We start from the raw sequence: 20,260 nt of genomic DNA on the forward strand, positions 1-20,260 counted from the left end.
GAGGCTGCACAATGACATCAGCTGCTGAAGCTGCTGCGCCCTTTCGCTCCCTTTAATTTAATTGTATTAATCCTGCCCACGTCCTTTTTTCTTCCACGCCACTCAGGAAATCTGCTGCTGGTTTTGGCAGAGCTCACTCTGGCTTCACGTGGCTGGTTTGCAGACAGCCAGGAGGAACGAGAGGGAGGGCAGGAAGGGGAAGAGGATGCGAAAATGTCCCACGGGATCAACCTGCTTAATGTGCCTCATTTGTCTTACTAGTGCCACTCTGGGTACCTTCCTGCTGAAACTTCCTCCTGATAAGCCAAAGAGGCAAAACTGAATGCAACAGGACTCCCATTGATTTCAGCAGAGATGAGATTTCAAGCTTAAATTTAAAAAAAAAATGCAAACAAACCAAAAACAGACAAGTGCCTACGAGCCAAGTCTTGCACAGCAGGAGCTGCCAACGCAGTGATCATTCCTACCCTCAGCCTTTGGCTACGCTGAGGGGTTGGCATGTCTCAACTTTAGGCTTAGCTGTTCTGGTTTGTACCCCTTGTTCCTCATCAGACCAATTAGAAATAAGAGCAACAGCTTAGCCCTTGGTCCTCCACTTGCTTAGCATGCAGATAAGGGTCCAGCAAGCACAACAGAGGGATTATCAGTGCTAACTCCTGGCTGTTTTCTCTGCTGTGGCAATAGCATCACCGTACCCCTTGCCAAAGCACTGTTCCCCAGGGCTGTTGTGGGGTGCAAACCCTCCTCTGCCATCTTGCTGCTTGCTGGACTCCTCCAAACCACCACTGTCTCCTTCCCACCTACCTCCGCAGGACTGCGGCTCCCCTCCCAGCAGCATCCAAGGGTGTGCGTAGAATTTCCCCTAGTGCTGGTGACACGAGCAGCTATAGCTGAGGGTCTGGCAGCATCATTCCAACTTCACCAGTTGCCCCAGCAAATGCATTGGCCTCTGGCCTCCTGTTCAGCATCATTGCAAGAATACTGTCAGGTCAGCCTGGTGGTGTTTGTCTTCCCTGCTGCCAGGAATAATGATTCAGCACATGCACGCTGGTTTTAGCACTCATGTCGCTTTACATGACAGTGTAAACATTTCTGTGTCTTCATATAAGAGGAGAAGACACTGTCTACAGTCCCTCACCTACCCAAGGCCCAAAACAAACATCATGGGGAGTTCAGAGGTGATGATGTGTCAGGGCTTTAGGAAAGCTGCCCTGCGTTGCTGCTTTGTAAAACAATTGCTTTTCACTGTTTGAGTGGCAGGATGCATCCCACTGATGCTGTTGCGGAGGGGCGGCACAGGAGATGTTGTCATGCATAATTCATGGGTTGTAATGGAAAAATCAGAAAAAAAAGAAATTGAGATACATCAGAAAAAAAAGTGAATGACCTGCTGTGTTGATATGGCATTTTTTATGACCCTTGTTTTTACTTCATCTTTCTTAAACAAGCAAACAAACAAATGCAAGAGGTGATTTCCTGGACACAGATGTGTTATCTCCAATTCCAGAGTTGGTCCCTGCCATGGAGGACAAGACAACAGAACAGCTAACCCAAGGGTTAGCTTCATCACCTTTCCATCAACAAATGATAATGCTTAATATGTGGAAAAAGATGAAGCGCTTACAGAAAGCTGTGGCTAAGGAAAGGGATTTTCAGACAATTTTGAATGCTTTGGGCATGATTTTGAGCTCTAGATGTTTATTGGATTTCTCTGACTTCAGAGTCCAGCATATAAAAAGCCACTAATCAATTACAGTGAGCCCAGCTTTTCCCAAATATGTAAAATATCAAGGTTCTCCTTTCCCTTTCACAGCAATGAATTATCAGTCATATTCTTGCAGTGAAGTAGTGCATCATTTGCTTACTAGTTTTACAGGAGGATCCTTCCCTCATTACTTGCTGTAGTTCTTGGATCTGGAGAGTAAAATATATTTACATTGGCATATGGGAGTCTGGAAAACCCTCAGGAAAAGATAGGGCTGGAAAGGAAGACTTTCTGTCCAATGAAAATTTGTGATGTGTTTTTTCCATATCAGAATGAAAGCTTGAAAGATAGAAATCCCAAAAAAAAACATTAAGCCAGCTGCAGCTACTTATTTTGGTTATTTTATACTTTCTATTTTGTTAGTAAATTTACTTTATGTTGCAATGCAAAATAGAAATTCCGGATTTTTTGGATAAAAATGTGGGTCCACAAAGTTGATTTCAATAGATTGGGAACTGTTTGGCAGATAATTTTAAATCAGAGAGTGGCAATCTGCTGCACTAAAAATAAAAAATAGCGATCCAGTAAATGACTAATTTTGTGGTCCAGGGGAATTAGTGGAACAGCTTGGCAGATGGAAGGCAGCAGGTCTAAATTACTGCACTAAGTCCATTTGCAGGAAGATATTATCTGACTTTGTTGTTATTAATAATAATTAATGAGAATTAAAATATTCAGCTGGGATTTTTGCCATCACAGTTAGCGGGAATACGTGTGTGTGTGTGTATATGTATTTGCTCTTTGATGCTTTTCTCAGTTGTTTGCATCTCAATCCTTGACTGTCTTGCTCTGGGACTTTAATAATACTCTAGAAATTATTTAGGCTGTACCTTTGTCTAGCACAGAGGAAACACTAGGCTTTTACAATTAGTGCTGCTAGTTATTGCACAAAAAACATATGCCATGGTCTGACAAGGAAAGCAGCAGTAAAAAGTCAGGCAGTAAGTAGTCCTTTATCAGCTGGTTTGTGGGGAGCATCAGTTGGCAGCTTGCAGCTTGCTTTTGCATCCTGATTTTGCAGCAGAGGTTGCTGGAGATGCAGGGACAGTACAGTTGCCTCTGAGTCTGCATGGACTCATATGGCTCCAAAGCCTTCCCTGGTGAAATCCAGGTATTGTTTGCTGAAGTCCAAGGTGCTTTTATGTCAATGCCCCAAACAGACCATGATGGCCACTTAGTTTTGTCCCTCCTGTGACACCAGCCCTTGGTGTTTCTGCTGGGCATTCCCACCCAAAACCTGTGTCCTGTGGTAGGTTTCAAGCACATGTTTTATGAAACTCTTTGGCTAGCCAGGATTCCCATGCTGGGAAGACTTTTAATGAGCTGGTTTAGTGGATAATTGCTCTCACTGTTAAAAAGAAAACATGCTTCTCCCTTTGTTTTCAGCTCGACTCTCCTGAGTTTCAGTCTTCCAGCCCTGGACTTTGCTCCATCTGTGTTTGGCAGAGTTAAAGTCCTTCAGAGTCTGAAATCTTAAAGCTAGGAGGAGTCATTTCCTAATCTTCTCTTTGAAGAAGACAGTAATAATTGAGGACTTATTATTGATTCTGTTGACTTTTACATGGTTTGTGTTTGGGTTTTTTAGATAAGTTGTGGTTGTTCCTTTTTATAATTATAAAACTACTGTTAATAATTGCCATTCACTGGGTCTAAGTCTAAGGTTGTGGCACCACTTCTGTTAAAGATCCAACCTTTGGGGCTCTGATGGGCAGTTGAAGGGGTGCTGATTTGGTTTTGGGTACCTTTGGAGAAAAGTAGGTGCATCAATTAAAAGTGCTGTTTGCTTACCTCCTCAGAAGACTTGGTAAATCATGTTTGTAATTCTTACAGCTCCTTTTAAGTGGCATTTTATCTCCAGTAGTTTCAGTTTTGATTATAGGCTGGGCTGTATTCTACCATCCCTAATCATCTCGAATACTTTCTTCACTTTCCTTAACTTCATTTGATTTTGCTAAGAAATTTCAAGGAGTGAAGTGATACTTAGATGAACGAAACTGGGGATTAGGTGGATCCTAACAAGCAGTTGCTGCACTTTCCATGGGAAGATTTCTAAGCTTCATTAAACCAAGAGGAGCTCTTTTCCCCTGGCATTTACAGATGTAAAACCATTGTATTATACTCTATTATTAATACAAATGATAAACTATCTTGATGGCAATAGCCATCTTATGGTGAAATGTCAAACTGTGGTCATATCTAAAGGCCCAATGAAAGGATGTGAGCTCTTTTATAGCCTTTTGTACTGTGACTTCAAGGGGATTCTTCCTCATCCAAGTGCCCAAGCCACTGCAGGACAGAGGAATAATTGTCTTGTTTATGCTGTTTATCCACTTACCTGTATTTTTACTGTTTGCAGCATTTTTGTTCCTGTGTATGTCGGGCTGGTGGGAAATCTCATAAATATCATGATAACAATGATTTGGATCCCTTTGCAGTCTAAACCAAAGTCAGACCATCATGTGATGGAGCACAGTAAGTATTTAGTGTTTCTGATAAATAGGACATGAACAGGGACAGGGGACTGACATGCCCTAAGAACTCTGCTAAAGGACTTGGGGTTGCATTTAAGAACAAAATGGTGCCAACCTTGAAATGCTGACACTTTAATGCCTAAGCTGTGGTTCTGGAAGAATATTATTGCCTACCTGCTGACCACTCTGCTGTGCAGAGTTGCAGGCTTCCAGCCCAGTGCTGGCCGCACATCTTAGAAAATGTGAACGTGGAACCCTCACTGGGGGTTGGTTTGGCCCAGCATGGGAGGCAGTTCCACTGTCTCACAGGGGTCCTGTGCATTCAGACCCAACACCAGCTCCCAGCCTCCTCTGTCGGCAAAAAGCTGGTGCTGCAGAGACTCACCTTTTCAGAAAGGTGGTGGTGAGCCTAAGCAGATGGTCTCAGAGTATCTTGCTTCCTGCCTCTAACATGTATAAATAGAGTATTAATCAATAAATCATCTCTTGTAGGAACATCACAGACTGGCAGTGTGTTTAGCATCAGAGAAATCCTATGCCTGATGAAGCTTCCAGGAGTAATGGAAGTTTTCATAGTCAAGGTCTTTGCTGGACTTCCCGTAGGTAAATCTCACCCATTACCTGTGATTGCTGATGTATTTAAAATAAGATGACATACCCTATAGACCAAGCTTATCTCAAGTTACTGAAAGCATGTTGCATTTGATTGTGGAGCAGTGAGGATTCACCTCCTAGCTCGATGCTGGTTACTTTCAAATGCTCTCAGCTACATCGGGTCAAAAGCCCGGGACTTAATGTAAAACAGACTACTTGCCACAGGCTGCTTCTGCGACTTTTGGCAAACCATTTAATCTCTCTACCCCATTCCCCTGGCTGAAAATGTTTTTCTTCCTCTTGTCTGTCATTTCTGTTTAGGTTGTAACCTCTTCAGAGCAGAGGGAAATAATCTGTACTCTGCCAGGAACAGTGAGGTTCTTCCTGATTTTACTGAATGATTTTAAGGGGTAACTAAATTTTTTCCGAACAAATAAAACTATTGCTGGATGAGAGGCTGCAGCTGCTTTAACTGTTCACTGCATGCAGGGGAACCACAGAATGTTTTTTCCCTTGCATGTTGATAGTGGTGCTTGTTCTTCTCTTCTTTATACATTCTGCTCAGATTTTTTGTGTCATGGTAGGAACCTGCTGCTAACCAAAACCCATCCCAAACCTGTCTGTTTCCCTACTCCCTTTGAGTCAGTTGCTGTCCTGGCATAGTCCATGTCTCCCAGTTTGCCTGGTTATATGCATCCTTGGTCACAATTTAATAATCTTTAATTTTGCCTATCCTCTAGCTTCTTTCCCCCCCACCCCCTGCCTAGCTTGTTTAAAGACAAGCCAGCATGACAGCCTTGTTGTGGTGGTGTAAGGAAAGAGTGGTGTTCTCTGCCCTTCCACACAGAGAGCCTTCACGTCTCTTTTCCCAGTTAAATCTAAAAGTGCAGTTTCTCTTGGTTACACTTCCAAGGATTGAATTATGTACACATCAAAACGTGCTCACATCATGCATCTGAACAAACTAAGGCAATTCGCTTTTGAATAAGTATCCTAAGAGAGGATTTAAGGTACCTTAACTTTTGTATTTTGTATCTTTTTCTAATTCATCTATGTCCAGAGAAGCCCTTGAAGTTTAAATAACATGAAACATAATTTACAAATTAAGTTCTAATTTGTAAACTTTAAAACCAGTTTACAAATGAAAGTAGATTAGGCTGTGGAGAGTAGCTGAATCAGAAGGGGATGGCATTTCTGGGCTTGGCCAGGTTCCTCTGTTATTCCCTGCTACGTTCTAGGGGAACAAGTCCGACTGGAGCTGTAGAATAGCATGCAGGGAAGTAAAGGACTCCTGGGAATTTTTTTCTTTTTATGTGTCGTTGGCATTGGGTGAGATCAGTAATGCCAGTTGGTCCTACCACCGCCACTGGAGACAGGATACAGTCTTGATAGACTGGTAGATTGTCCTAATGGTGAACTTTTTAGATTCTTCTGAAACTAAACTTTTAAAATTTTATTTTTAAAAGTATTTGTAAAGTGTCAGCATTTCACAGAATGAGATAGTCAAGTGATGTTTTAAGAGGGTTTTCTTTGCTGATTCTGGCTCATTTCTCAGCTTAAGGTAACATTCATGTCTCTGTTTAAAAATGCCATCCCAAGACCGCATCCATATGTAATCTGCACAATAATTTCCTGTGCGCTCTTCTTTTTCCAAAGGCCAGGTGAGATGTATTTTGTTTTAGTTGTCGCTGCTGAAATGCAAATTCTTCCCTCTTGCAGAAGACATTCTTCTTTTACCGTCGCACAGCAAAAAAGCCCACCCAACCAAAATAAACATCTGCCCAAAACTGCAAGGGAACTTCTAGGCAAAGAGGATGGGAGAGTGAAGCTGAGAGTTAAGACAGGACATAGGCTGATAGTCTGTCACTGAAATGGCTGGAGTATTTCAGTAAGAATAGGAATGGATTCATCTGAGACACTCCTGCTGCAAATACAGTACTTGCACTGCAGTGAGGAGTGATCAGAATCCTAGTGACTCCTCTTTGCAGGTGTCTCTTCAGCTTACTGACCATACAATGGCAGCAGAAAGGGGATTTGGCCATCACCTACTTCTTGCAGCTCACAGCTGGAGGCTGATCGCCTCATGAGCTCATTTACCTTTCATCTCCTGGCTTCAACTGTATAATTAATTAGATCACCCAAATTACAGACTGTTCTCTATTTACTTTGTAAACAAGTTTGTGATATACACAGAGAAAATCTTCTGTTCCTTATGGATCTCATTGTTGTCTAAAATTAGCTTGTTTGAGACTGAAAGAACCTCCCCAGGAGGGCTACAGAGCTGGGAACCTCCTCCCTGTGTTGCATAAAAGCAGAGACACGGGCTCTGTGCTGCTTGCAGGAGGGTAGCTGCCAAGGGACGGATGGGCAGCAGACTGCTCCAGCACGGCCAGATTACATCCTCAGCTGACCTGGGAAAAGCGAGTCTCATTGCATTGCGGTAGATAAGAGACAGAAAAGAAAACAGGAGGATAAAAATGCCAAACATACCTCTTACTGACCAGAAATGACCAAGGCCTTGAAAATACTGATAAATAGCGTCTTGTGTGAATCTTTGGCTGCCTAATCCTTTGGAAAACCTGGTTTTAATCCAATTGCTTTAGCATCCACATCCCATTTTTAAAGGGACTTTCTTTCACATGCAGAGCAGGATTTTGCAGTGGGCCCTGGGGCTCTGCATCCCATCATATTTGCAGTCCAGGGTAGGAGGGCTGAGATGGGCTCCCAGAGGCTGTGCTCACCTTTTCACATAGGATCTTGGTAAGGATTGCTAAATTGGCCCTCCCAAAGCCATGGGCTGCTTTTAGAAATGTCATGTCATTTTTTTGACAATACAGTTTGCACTCCTATGTCTCACTGGTGTTTTTTCTGATCTTTATAGCATCTCACAAACCATTTATCTGCCTTCTGCTCCATAACCCTAGTTTCTCATCCCTTTGATGCCATGTTTGCTAAGGAGTTCACCCCTTATTTAGACCCCTCACAAACAAGGCGAGGTTTTTGAGGATATTTTTTGCTGTTTTCCATTTTTTTCCGGTTGAAAACCTGAGCCTTGCCTTGTGGATTGAAGCTTATTCCAGCAGCTTCTGTGTGGGGTTTTGGTGCCCCCAGAAGAGCCCTCCCCAGGGTTACATTACTCACAGGGCTGCACTCAGCTGACCTGCAGCCTACCCAGGTGGGACTTGCTGAGGTCTTTGTAAGAAATGCTTATGCATGTTCAGAGGAGCAGAAAATCTTTTGAATTCAATCTGGTACTGCCCCTGCGGGTTTCACCAAGAAATGTGTTGCCAGTGGGAGAGATGCCCTTAGATGCTGAAAGCGGATGGAGCACAGGGGGTCTCCCTTGTCCAGGTAGCTTTAAGTGACCATGCAGGCAGGGGGAGATGACACCCATCTAAAAAGAGACCTTTGCATCTCCAGGGAAGCTGTGCAATGTGTAACGCTAATTAAAGAACACGGCCTATCCCCCTGCTCCAAAAGAAATCAGCTCATGTGGAGGAGAAAAATCCAAATCTGTCTTAACTTGGTGAGGGATTTCAAAGAGGAAAGGAGCTGTAGAAGCTGGCACATGGTACCAGGAAGAAGCAACAGGTATGTAGGAAGGTTGAACCCCTCCTAGGTGGTACCTGCAGTGGGGTAGCAGGATGAAGGGCGAGCACCCGCTTCAATCTAATCTTCCTGCAAGTGAAATGAAGTGTGGTTTTTCTTTCATTTCTTCACGTGTGCCTTTTATAAACATGTGCAACTCTGTTGCCTCGTTTGTATGTTGTGAGTAAATACTGCTATTTGCATGTTACCTTAAGCTGGCTTGGGCTAAGAGTGATTTCAAAGTAACTGGATAACAATGGGGTGCTCTCCATGGAGGGGTGTGGTGAAGCCATAAATCTTCACAAGCCCCAGCTCCCCAGCGCTTTCTTCAATTATATGGAGAGTAGCAGAGTGGGGCACTCTTCCTGTCCCGCATCCCTCTCCCCCAACAGCATGGGGCCAGCTGGGATGCAGCTATCCCCATTAAGGGGATTAAGTGGAGTTCAGGAAGACTTTGTGGCAGGTCCTCCTGGGGTGGGAGGGTGGTGGTCCCTCCAGGCAAAGTCTTGGGGTGCTTGGAGGGAGGCCCTTGTTGCTGCAGGTGCTCCACTGGTAGCATCACCACTGGGCTGCTGGATGCAGTGGAGTTGCACTGGTTTGTTAGGGTGCAAGTCCTCCACCACATTTTAGTCAGCAATTTGGGATCACTCTCCTCACACTTCCAGGAAATGCCAGCAAATCCTTCCCATACAGTGGGGTTAGTGACTCACTTTGCCAGGCCACAAGCTGTCTTCTGAGTCCACACACATTGCCTCCTGGGCTCTCTTTTCTTCAGGAAAGAGAGGAATGCAGCTCCCTATTTACCCAGTCTTTGTACCTCAGAAGATCCTACAAGGAAGGGACCCCTAAAGGTTGTCTGCTTTCTTCTCCTTTCCCCAGCAGGATCAGTGCTTTCTGATGGGCACATTGTGGGGGTGTCCACATGCAGAGATCCCCAGTTTCCTACTGTCTCGGTCCACCTCAGGTGCACAAGACATTAGGGGAGGCAGCAGCCTCCTACCCCATACCAGCTCTTTGAGAGTAATGTTTTGCCCCAATATTTTTGATTTAGTGGCTCTTTGTGTACGAGGGGAGCGAGTGTACATGTGTCTGTATTTGTGTATGTTTGGCATTGGGGGAAATGCACACTATTGTTTTTTCATGTGAGATTAAGCTAGTGGGCATTTTATATTATGCTTTCCAAAAATTGCCTTAATTGAAAAGCAGACCCAGCCTGAGCTATTTCTGCCTGTACTTTCCTGGCTGCCTGTGTCAATACTGCTATCGGTCCAGGAGAGTGAGAGATTTCACCTGCCACCAATGTCACTGCCGAGGTGTGCAGTGAAACTCTGTATTTAGGCTGATGTCACCAGGTTGTTTCCCAGGCAGTGTTCCCCATGGTAAAAATCTAAACTTAGGCAAAAGGGGAGAAGAATCCAATCAGATTATTTTTATGGTTACGGTCTTGTCTGAACAAATGTTTTCTCGCTGCCTTAATGGTTACTTTGGCTTTGGTGATAAAAATATTTACCAGTTTATAATAAACAGCTGAATCTACAGCCTACATAGTCACATTATTTTAAAGATGAAAGTAAGGAGGATAAAAAAGTTAACATTTAAAGATTAAATTACTACACTGACTTTGAATAGGATTCTGCTCGTGTTTATATCCAGTCCTGGTAACCCCAGGGAGAGCTACTGACACATACTGGAGGTGACTGGGAGCAGGGTCTTGACCAGTATATGCAGTGCAAGTATACTGATGTATGCTTTTCATTAACCCTCCCTCTAGGTTTGTTCCTGATTATGTTTTCCATCATCTCTATGGATTTCTTTGGCTTGGAAGCAGTGGAGTCTGGATACCTGATGTCATATTTTGGTGTCCTTCAAATGGTAAGTGAAGTGGAAGTCCCCCTCTTGCCACACTGCTCTTTCATTTGCTACCTTTCTGACACATGATCTCCCAAATCCAGGCGTATTATCGGCAGGCAAATCCTACCTCTGCCATGTGGCACTTGGCTTCAAAAAACAAAAGTGATTCCAAATCTATTCTGTTCCTTGGAATGGGAAGAAATCAGAGCAAGAAGTATCCTGAAAGCTGTCTTCCCCTTGTCCCTCTTTGCAGGTCTTTAAGCTGTGGAGCTAAATTTCCTTGGACCGACATGTCCTGGTTTTTGTAACAAAGCTTACATTGAAGCTGAAGTGCGTTGACTCTGCTTTTAATTGGTGCAGGTTAGCTGATTTACATTTACTTAGCAGCACCCTGTAAATTTACGTAAGTAGACAGTCCTACTGGCGTTTTCACGGATGCCTTCAGTGTCAAGGAAGGACTCGTTTCTGCTGTGTGGAAACAAGCACAGCAAGCTTGTAATTTTTAAAAAAAATTAAAGATGGGCAATGGTACATGATTAGGAGACTTGCAAAATGGGTAAGAAGGAAAAGTCAGCTGAATTAGGCAGTAAGAGGGCCAAAAACATATCCTGTAATACAGGAGAATTTTCCTTTTGGAGGAAAAGGAAGATGCTAATAATTTTGTAGAAAAAGTAACAGATGGTTATAAGCAAGCCTCAAGGTAGGAATGCAAGTCAAGCAATATCCTGAAGCAGGGTGGTCTTGTTATTAAATCCACCTTCATTTCCTGGGCATTGCTGCAGAGCTCCTGTGGGATCTGGAGGAGCTTCTCATTTGGGAAATGGCAGCTTTAGTTCCTGCCCTTGTGATTTGGATTTGGCATAGTGTTACTAGTTGCTTGGGCTCTGCTCTGGTCTCACCAAATCTGGGCACCTTGGACACCAGCTGATGAGCATGGCCGTACATCAGCAAGTGGAGCCTGCAGAGTAAACCGGCTGGAGCTGAAGAGCTAGTGCCTTTGCCATGGCAGTTCTGGGAGGGTGGCTTTGGACGAGCTGTCGCTCACTCCCATGAGCTTAACATCTGCTACCAGCTGGATGCACCCTCCCATCCAGGCTCATCAGAAAGAAAACAGTTTGCTGCTCCACATCATGGAAATGCCGTGACAAATGGGGTTATCAGCAGCTGCTTTCCAAAGCATGCTTCTGATCCAAACTCCACTGCTAATAGAGACTTTCCCTATGTCAGCCTTTGTATGCCTGCTCCTAGACCAGGGTCTGCAGGAATCACTTAGGTTTTAGGGGGCTGAGTCACCCTCTGCTATCTTCTTCCCCCTTTGAATGTAGAGGGACTTCCCAACAGCTATGCTCCTAACTTAGACCTATCAGTTAAATCCCTGTTATATATGTCTACACCGAAATAAAGTTTGGGATTGCAGCATGGGTATGGTGTGCTTGTTTCAATCTGGCTAATGTGGGCAGCAATAGCACAGAAAGTAAAAACAGCACTTGTACAGCCGGGACAGGATTGGCTTCGTGTTGCTAGATGGAGTTTGGATGCTGCTGTTAGGTCCAGGATATCTGTCTTCAGGACACTGCTGTTAAGTCTGAGATATCTGTCTGTCTTCATTGCTATTGTTTCCCAGGTTAGTTTGGTTGAAACTACCGTAGATAAGGTTACCTGTGCTGCCGTGCTGGTGCACCCTATGTATAGATACAGCCCTGGAAGATGGGAATTATAGCGTTCACTCTGCTTCCTAATGAATAATCAGATGTCAGTGCTAACCAGGGACCTGCCCCTTCCCATAGTCACAGAGTTTCATCCTGCAAAGGCCAATCATACGTATTACCATGCTCTAATCCAGCAGTGGCCTACAGGCTCAGGTGCAGCATCTGCTTTGCTGGGGAGTCTTTGCCTTGGGACATTTGGCACAGAAACTAGCTTTTGTCAGCCAGGCAGTTTTCTTTCATCTATCTGTGCAGTTTCTGTCCATGTTGCTATGCATATTCTGTAGCACATGACTCTGGACATCAGAAATATAGGAGGAGTGAAGCGGTCATAGGGTACAAAATTCATCATGATGCTGCATTGGGTTTTGCTGTCAGAACACCCAAAAGGAAAGGGGAAACAAATGCTTTATTTTTTTTAAAAGCTCAGGACATGTGATTCCTGGTGGCAGCAAAGCCATCTTGCCTGAGAGCTTGTAATGCACTGCTTTCTGCTTTGTTGCTTGTTCTTTCCACTTTATTACTGGCACTTCCAAGCTCTGCTCTGGTTTATGCAGGACCAGATCTTCAACTGGTCCAAACAACACTCTCATAATCTGGCTTTTAAATGATTGTAAAACCTTAGAATTTGTGTCTTTACTTTCAGATCAAGTCTCTGTCTGGAACCACCCAAAGGTGTCTCTTGCAGAGAGTGACTGCGTTAATGTTTTACAGCTGCTTGCTGTTGGGGTTCCTTCAGTGGAAGGTGTATACAGGGAATGCAGTGTGTGCCAGCTCTGCTCTGCCGAGTCCCAGAGCTGCTTGCATGCCTTCATCTTGCCTCAGCTGGCATTTCAGATGCATTGGTTTCTGTTATACAGTGAATTGATACTGCTGGAGATATAACTGCAGATGAAAGTGCAAGCAAATTCCACCAGTCTGGATGGGTGAACGATGATTAATATCTGCTGACTGGCTTCCCCACTTCACTGAGTAAATTATAGCTTTATTCATAAGGACTATAATGTTCTTTTCAATGAATTTCATCAACCAGATCCTCAGCTTTGATTTCTCATTCCTCAGTTTGCCTTTCCATGAGATATTGTGGGGGTTTTCCCATTCTTCTGGCCTTGCTCTGAGCCAGCCTGTTAGAGGAAATATCTCCCTCCTGTTTCCATCCCTCCCTGGACCTGAAAACCAGTCATGTTTAAGGACTTTTATAGGTGGGAGCAGATGTCATAGAAATGAAGGGGAAAATTAAAATTGAGCCATGTTCTGTTAGCTTTAAACCTCCCTGTAGACATTGAACACAGTGCCTGGGCAGTGCAGGGCACAGCCAGCTGATATGCCCAGCACCGTGTCCCAGGGTATCGCCTGCTCCCAGCACAGGTTGCATGTGCTAAGCAGCTTCAGAGGCACACCAGGAATAGCACAACGAGCAAGGCTTAGATGAGCCCTTTGCTCAGCTCTTTCCCAAAAGTCTTGCACCAAGAAAAGCATTGCCTGATCTGCCAATTCCTGCCAACTTTTAGTAACATTATTGCTCTGTGTTACTGTAGTTTCTACTTTTTAATGAGATCGTCTAAAAATGAACGTCTGCTTCTAGCACAGAAGGTGATATTGCAGCCTCCTTTCCCAGCCCGATCAGTAATCCCAGGATGACTTGAATAGCAATGGTCTCTTCCAACTTTCCTCTCCTGCCCCATGGATATTATGCTCCAATTGCTTAACCTAATTTTTCAGCTTCTCAGCCTCATTTAAGCTACTGTGGTGAGAAGCAGCCAATGCACTGTAAACATCTGTTTCTCACAGTTCCTCCCATTCAAGCCAGCTGCAGAGCACCTAGTGAGGGTAGCTGGAATGCTTTAGGTTAGTCCACCTAATTTTCAGTAGGCAACCCAAGTACTTTGTTGTTGGTATCTCAAACACCTCTTTGCAGGGGGAGATCAGCACAGAAACACTGACCCTGCAGGAGGTGAGGCGTTTGCCACCTTTGCAGATGGAGGATGTTAGTGAGCAGCCCAGCTAATTCAGGTAGCTGTCCCAAGAGATCCCATCTGGAACTCCTCAGCCTCACCTCATTGTGCTTCACAGAATCACAGAATCACAGGTTGGAAGGGACCTCAGGGATCATCTAGTCCAACCTTTCTAGGAAGAGCGCAGTCTAAACAAGATGGCCCAGCACCCTGTCCAGCCGAATCTTCAAAGTGCCCAACATGGCTGAGTCAACCACTTCCCAGGGGAGATTATTCCAATGGTTGACTGTCCTCACTGTGAAAAATTTCCCTCTCGTGTCCAGTCAGAATCTCCCCAAGAGCAACTTGTGTCCATTCCCCCTTGTGATCTCCGTGTGACTCAGTGTAAAAAGGGAGTCTCCATCTTCTTTGTAGCTGCCCCTTAAGTACTGGTACACGGTGATGAGATCCCCTCTAAGCTTCCTTTTCTCAAGGCTGAACAAACCTAGTTCTCCCAGCCTATCCTCACATGGCCGGCTTCCCAGTCCTTTGATCATCTTGGTGGCCCTTCTCTGGACCCCTTCCAGGCTGGCTGTCCACATCATTTTTGTATAGCGGGGCCATCCCATCTTGTCACTTTATGATTCTGCAGGACACCAACATATGGGGGGTTGCCCCATGCCCAGCCAGAGAGGCTCCCTGTGGTTTTGAAAGGCAGATTCGGGGCTGGTTTTTGGAGCCCAGGAGCCTCGTGGGCTTTGGCCGGCCACTCCCCAGAGCACCTGTCTTGGTTGCTCCCTTGCTGAGCATCAGCCCTGTCCACGTGGGAATGGTTCACAGCACTTGTCAGCAGGGAAGTGGCTCAGCTGGTGCTGGTGGTGGGTTTTGTCCTCACAATGCTGTGCATATAGCACCAATGACCAGTGCTCATGGCATGGGGCGTCCTCAGCACCCTGTTCCCTTCGCCAAGTTGGCGGCCCACAGCATGGTCACCCTTCACCCCAGTGCTGGTGGTACATCTTCTTGCTGCCATTTGTACCCCTGAATGGAGACATGAGTGGCTCAAAGTAATACATATGTTGATGTATTGTTGTAAAAGTTGCAATGGGAGTAACTGCCCATGGGGAATGGGGGCTTCCTGGCTCTCTGGATGAAGGAGCTGGTGCTGATTGTTTGTGGTTAGGCAAAGAGCATCACCTAACAGCAGAGAATATTGGAAAGTGTGGGGCAGGCTTAAGTGCGATGAGGGTGGGAAGGGGGCTCACCTCTGGGTCGGAACAGAGCCAAAGAGGTCAGAGAAGGGTGTGTGGGAAGGCAGTGTCATAGCATTGGGAGAAAGAGCTGTCTGGTGAGAAAACAAAGTTGTCATTTAGAAAATGAAATACAACCAAAGCTATAGCTGGCTGGTGGGGAAGTGAAAATAGCAAGTGGAGGATAGTTTGAGCAATCCAGGGCTCTGTAGTGATACTTGAAGCACCCTGATAGCAGGGGCTGTTTGATGAGGTGGGACTGTGCCAGTGTAAATTGAGGAGGAGGAGTCAGGTGGGAGATAATGAAATGAGGAGGGGAAGGCAGACAGTGGGAGGGGTACCTCTGTGCCAGGTGTCTTGCATTGCAGAGATTCCCTTGCTTATGATATATCAGAAGAATCTTTATCTGATTGCTGGTGGGTCTCCAGGAAAGAGGTGTAAGAGCCTGTCAGGGATGCAATCCCCCTGTCTTCCAAGGCTGGGTTTCCCAGAGTCCTCTCATCTCAGAAGTCATGCAAATGAAGTTTCCCTCAGAGTGAATGCCTGGGAGTGTGAGATGCCATTTGTTCTCCCTCGAGAGAATCATTAATTTCATAATAACTTAAAATAATTTAACTTTACATAATGGTCAGGAGTGGACCTAGGCTCCAGCTTTTTTTCTGGGCACAATAGCATGGAGAACTTCCAGGCATAGTATCTGCCTTGGAAAATGCTGCTGGGGTCCCTGGTTGGTATCTACAATCACATCTGATGCTTAGATTTCAAACCACGGGAGGGGGTGGGGGAAGCTTTTCTTTAAGAACTTTTTCTCCAAAAACCAAAGCAGAACACACTAAACAAAAACTCTAAGTGGGACAAAGAGGTAGATATTTATTACCCTAAGGATCAAGAAATCATAAGACATCTGTTCTATTTACTGTGTTTAAATTTGTATTGTTATACAAACTCCACCTCTAGCTGTGCAGCTTCTGGAGGGACAAGTTGGTACAGAGTGATCATGAAAAGATGAGAGAGATTCCTGGAGGAGAGATTTACATTGTGTATCGTCTTATCACCAGTCTGTCCCTCTTGCTTTTTTTTTCCTCCTCTTCACAGCAAAGGAGATGATTAAAGAGCCAGGGATTTAATTACAGCCAGGTATGCCTAGGGGGAAAACCCACTTGGTGAAAGGACCTTGCAAAAACAAACAGAAAGTTCTCCAGTTTCCTGGCTTTGAAGGATTTAAATCTGTGGAGGGGGGCAGACTGGAGGGGGAAAGCAAGCTATCAGGCTGGAGTTTGCAAAACATATGGTCCTCTTCCCCGTTTGGCAAAGTGCTGCCTTCAGCAGTTTGGTCCTCACCATCAGCTCTCCTTCCAGTCCCTGCACCCTCCTGCTCCTCTGCAAGACCTAAACTACTTCTCAAGCACTTTATGGCATTACTTTATGTCAGTAAACCAACTCCTTTTTCTCCCGCCCCAGATTTTGCACCACCTTCAGCCCATGCAGAAAAGCCTCGTGATTTTTGTTGCCCTCTGCAGTCTGCCCCAGCCAGTGCCCACCTGCGCATCGCACCCCAGCTGGCACTGTGCTCACCCTGGGAACTGCCAGCTGGGCACAAATTCAAAGGCGAGAGATAGAGGTCCAGTGCATGGGAGGCTGCCTGTGATGTGAATCATACTATCTGCACTAAGGATGGGGCCTGCATCTTCACTGCTAGGCTGTACCAGCTTATCTGGCCTGCAGTGCCTGCCTCTTGGACCTTCTTGTGCCTTTTCATTTCCAGTCTGTTGGGTGAAAGGGTATTTATTTTATTGCTGGGCTCTGTCAAGCCTTTGATCAGTGCTGATGTAGAGTCCTGTGTGCACTGACCATGGTGGACCAGCTGAGCATCTGCGTAACTCCGGTAGCCTCCACTGATGAGGTTAGCTACTTGCAGGTGCCAGCCCTGCTCTGCAGCGACTCTATGCAGCAAGGCTAGTGCTTCACCATTCAGAAGTCTTCCAAAAACTAGCACCCTAAACCTTGAAACAGCAACAATCTTTTCCATCCCGCAAGGGATTTCTGAAATTTGTTAATGAGGTTAACAATAAAATGGGCAATTGGCTCTTCTGAGCAAAATGGGAGCGGCTGTCTTCCCAGAAATCAAATACAGTGATAAGGGTAAAGAGTATTTTATTACATGATCAGCTGAACTAGTGTAATGAATCCCCAGTTTGGTGAATCCAGCATAACTACAAGGAGAGATTTGGCTGCTTTTATGAATGTATTGGGAGAATTACTTGCCTTTAAAGAAGGAGGGGGGAAGGAAAAAAAGATGAGTTGGTTTATCCTGTGACTTGTGTACACAGCCACGGGCAGTGCCTGTTATTTCACTTGCAAACAATTTCCTCTCTCTTTTGTTTATTGATGACAGAAGGCATTCCAGCCAGGTACACTGGCTCTTCCCCGACTTCAAAGGAGGTTAGGTTACAAAGGCAAGTACCATCCAGGCAAAATGAAATGCAGGAGGGGAAGGCCCATCCCCGTGGATCTTAATGGGAGGTTGCATGCAAGGGAAAGGCCCAGAATGAGCCAGCAGGAATAAAAATCAGGATAAATCCCATTGCTGCCTCTTCAGTGCCAGCAGGGCTTATCCATGGGAGTGATGATGGCCAAATCGTCTGGGATGCCCCCATTACCCCCTGGCCATGGCAGCACATGTCCAAAACCTTGCATGGGAGAATGCACATGGACCACCTTTTGCTTCCTCCTTCCTAAATGTGCCTGTACAGGCAGCTGCCACTCATGCAAACCAGGGCACTGTGTGCCCAGGGAAAATTGCAGGCTGGAAGTAATGGGTTTTCAGGTCTCAATTCAGACTGGAAGTGAGGCCAGAGCTGCAAGTGACTAGAAACATTATTCAGCACCTAAATCAAGGCACTGGTGTTTGATAGTGTCCAAAGTCATGATGATGGGCCTTGCCTACTTGCGGCTCATGGCTGGACTGGCAATGACCATGCTAGGATGGGAGTCCGGCAGCCCAGATAACCAGTGGGGAGGCTGCAGTACGTATAATGCAAGGATGGCTGCTCAGCCCTGAAGGGAAAGCAGGTGACTGGGGCTGACTCTTGCCCTCAGAAAAAGTCCCAGCACTGAGTTGGTTGGTTCAGCAGTGGTATTTTACCTTGTGCTTATATTGCTCCAGTCTGAGTGATGTGGAAGCCTGTGCTGAATGCCAGCCTTGGAACAAGAACCATCCGCCTGCCCCGCTTACTTTGGGGACAGCCCTGGTGGCCTCTGGTTTGCCTATCTCCAGATCCTGCTTTGTGGCAGCAGTACTTGTTCCGTGCACTTAGGTGCTCATTGTGTAGTGATGGAGAAGTTTTTGGGTACGCTGCTCCCATGGCCATCAGATCAGGCTGCTCTTGGATGTTGCTGATGATCTACCCCAATGACTCAAGGAAGGGCAGGGACCAGGCTGTGCCTGCACGGTGTAGCCTGATTAAATATGCCATTCAAGTCTGGGCAAACTGAGAAACGTTTCCTTTCCTCCAGTGGCTCAGCAGAGCTGAACTGGGGTTTGGGTGATGCCACCATCGAGTTAAGCCATGCCCTGCAATGGGGCTCAGCCCACATCCCGCATGACTCAGCACAGCCTCAGCCAGGGTGAGCCAGTGGGAGGGACTGGGAAGTTGCAAAAAGTTAATGACGATTTTTCATTTTAGGAGCACTCAGCTTAATGAAACATTACTCAGTGGCTTTTCCACGCCTCCCCCCATCCCCCTCCCCGAGTAGGAGCCACCAGGGCTAGTATCAGTCTCCTCCCATGTCCACAGCAGAGCTTTCATCTGGGATGACTCAGGTCACCCCATGCATCGTCTGAGCATTGCACAGCAGCAGGTCCACCAGTATCCACAAAGCCACTCGGCGGGTGGCAAGGTCCAGGAGAAACACATGGGGCCCATGCCACTGTCACACGATGGCCAGGCACGTGTGAGCCGAGCTCTCAAGCCCTGCCTGAGGGTGGGGATGGGGACAAAAAGGAGGCAGGAAAAGCACTTACTGGGAACCAAAATGTCTGCTTGGCACGATGTGCCCTCATGTCAAAAATGGCTTGTGTTCTGAAGCAATGTGAAGAGTGGAATTTTTATTTTTTTTCCATTAAGTTGTAGCTTGTTGGAAATGCATTTAATTTGTAACTACTGTCCTTTATGTCAACTTTATTTTATTTTCACTCTATTACTATTTACTTTTTGCTCTTTTAATTTATTTTAATAATTAAATTGCTTTTTCTGGACTACTTGCCATAGATTAACATTTTCTTTCTTTTTAATAGCTTTCTTATTCATTGTGCACTCATTTCCTTTCAGATGAGTTTGGGTTTCACCCTTAGGACTAACACAGCAAGGTTAAGCGTGGCATAGCATTATTCCAAGTCCAAGCAGAGCACTAAGGTTTTCTCCGGGCTAGACTGCCATTGAAATGAAGCCATCGCACAAAACAAAGGATTTTGAACTAGAGCTCTTCTTTCAAGGTGGAGGGGTTTTCACTTGGATCAAACAAGCTTGGCAGTGATAGGTTAGCAGTTGGACTCAATGATCATAAGGGTCTTTTCCAACCTTAACAATTCTATGATTCTATGATTCTAAGGCAGGGAAAACTTGGTAGATTCCTATCTGTCCCTCCCCTGAAACAGAGTCAGTCAGGGTTTATTTTCAAAGTGGTGTCTTCCAATTTCTGTCCTCTTGTGTCCACTTGGGCCAGTGTCGCTTGAAGTATGGGAGATGCCAAACAGGGAAATAAAAGAGGGAATCTTTGCTCTGCAAAGTGCTGGAAAAGCCAAATAGTTCCTGGCATTTAAATTTTTTTTGCTCTTCCTTCCCTCCCCCTCTCCCCCGTTTTTATTTAAAATATGTAAAACCAGTTCCCCATCCCTCACATCTGCACGTACTGCTGGGGCTGGGTATTAGCATCTCCGTCATACTTGCTTTCTGTCTAAAAACGATGAACCACCCAATTTGTATATTTATAATTCAAAATAATGGCAAGAGAAGGTACAGGAAAGGAGGAATTTTCATCTTCTGCATACAAATGTACAGCTTTTCTTTGGAAGGGCTTACCAAGAATGAAGACCTTAGGA

At 45.4% G+C, this 20,260-nt stretch overlaps 1 protein-coding gene across 3 annotated transcripts in view; it reads left to right on the forward strand.

Annotated features, from left to right (window-relative positions):
- The window catches only part of SLC22A18 (solute carrier family 22 member 18), a 63,919-nt gene that overhangs the window by 33,921 nt on the left and 9,738 nt on the right, over nucleotides 1-20,260 (forward strand). For all 3 annotated transcript variants that reach the window (XM_064452522.1, XM_064452524.1, XM_009509190.2), the window contains 3 exons: nucleotides 4,122-4,237; nucleotides 4,729-4,839; nucleotides 10,190-10,290. In XM_064452522.1, the coding sequence (XP_064308592.1) occupies nucleotides 4,122-4,237; nucleotides 4,729-4,839; nucleotides 10,190-10,290 (328 nt within the window). The remainder of the gene's footprint in view (nucleotides 1-4,121; nucleotides 4,238-4,728; nucleotides 4,840-10,189; nucleotides 10,291-20,260) is intronic.

This window comes from Phalacrocorax carbo, chromosome 5, assembly GCF_963921805.1.
Source record: "Phalacrocorax carbo chromosome 5, bPhaCar2.1, whole genome shotgun sequence".
Lineage (NCBI taxonomy): Eukaryota > Metazoa > Chordata > Aves > Suliformes > Phalacrocoracidae > Phalacrocorax > Phalacrocorax carbo.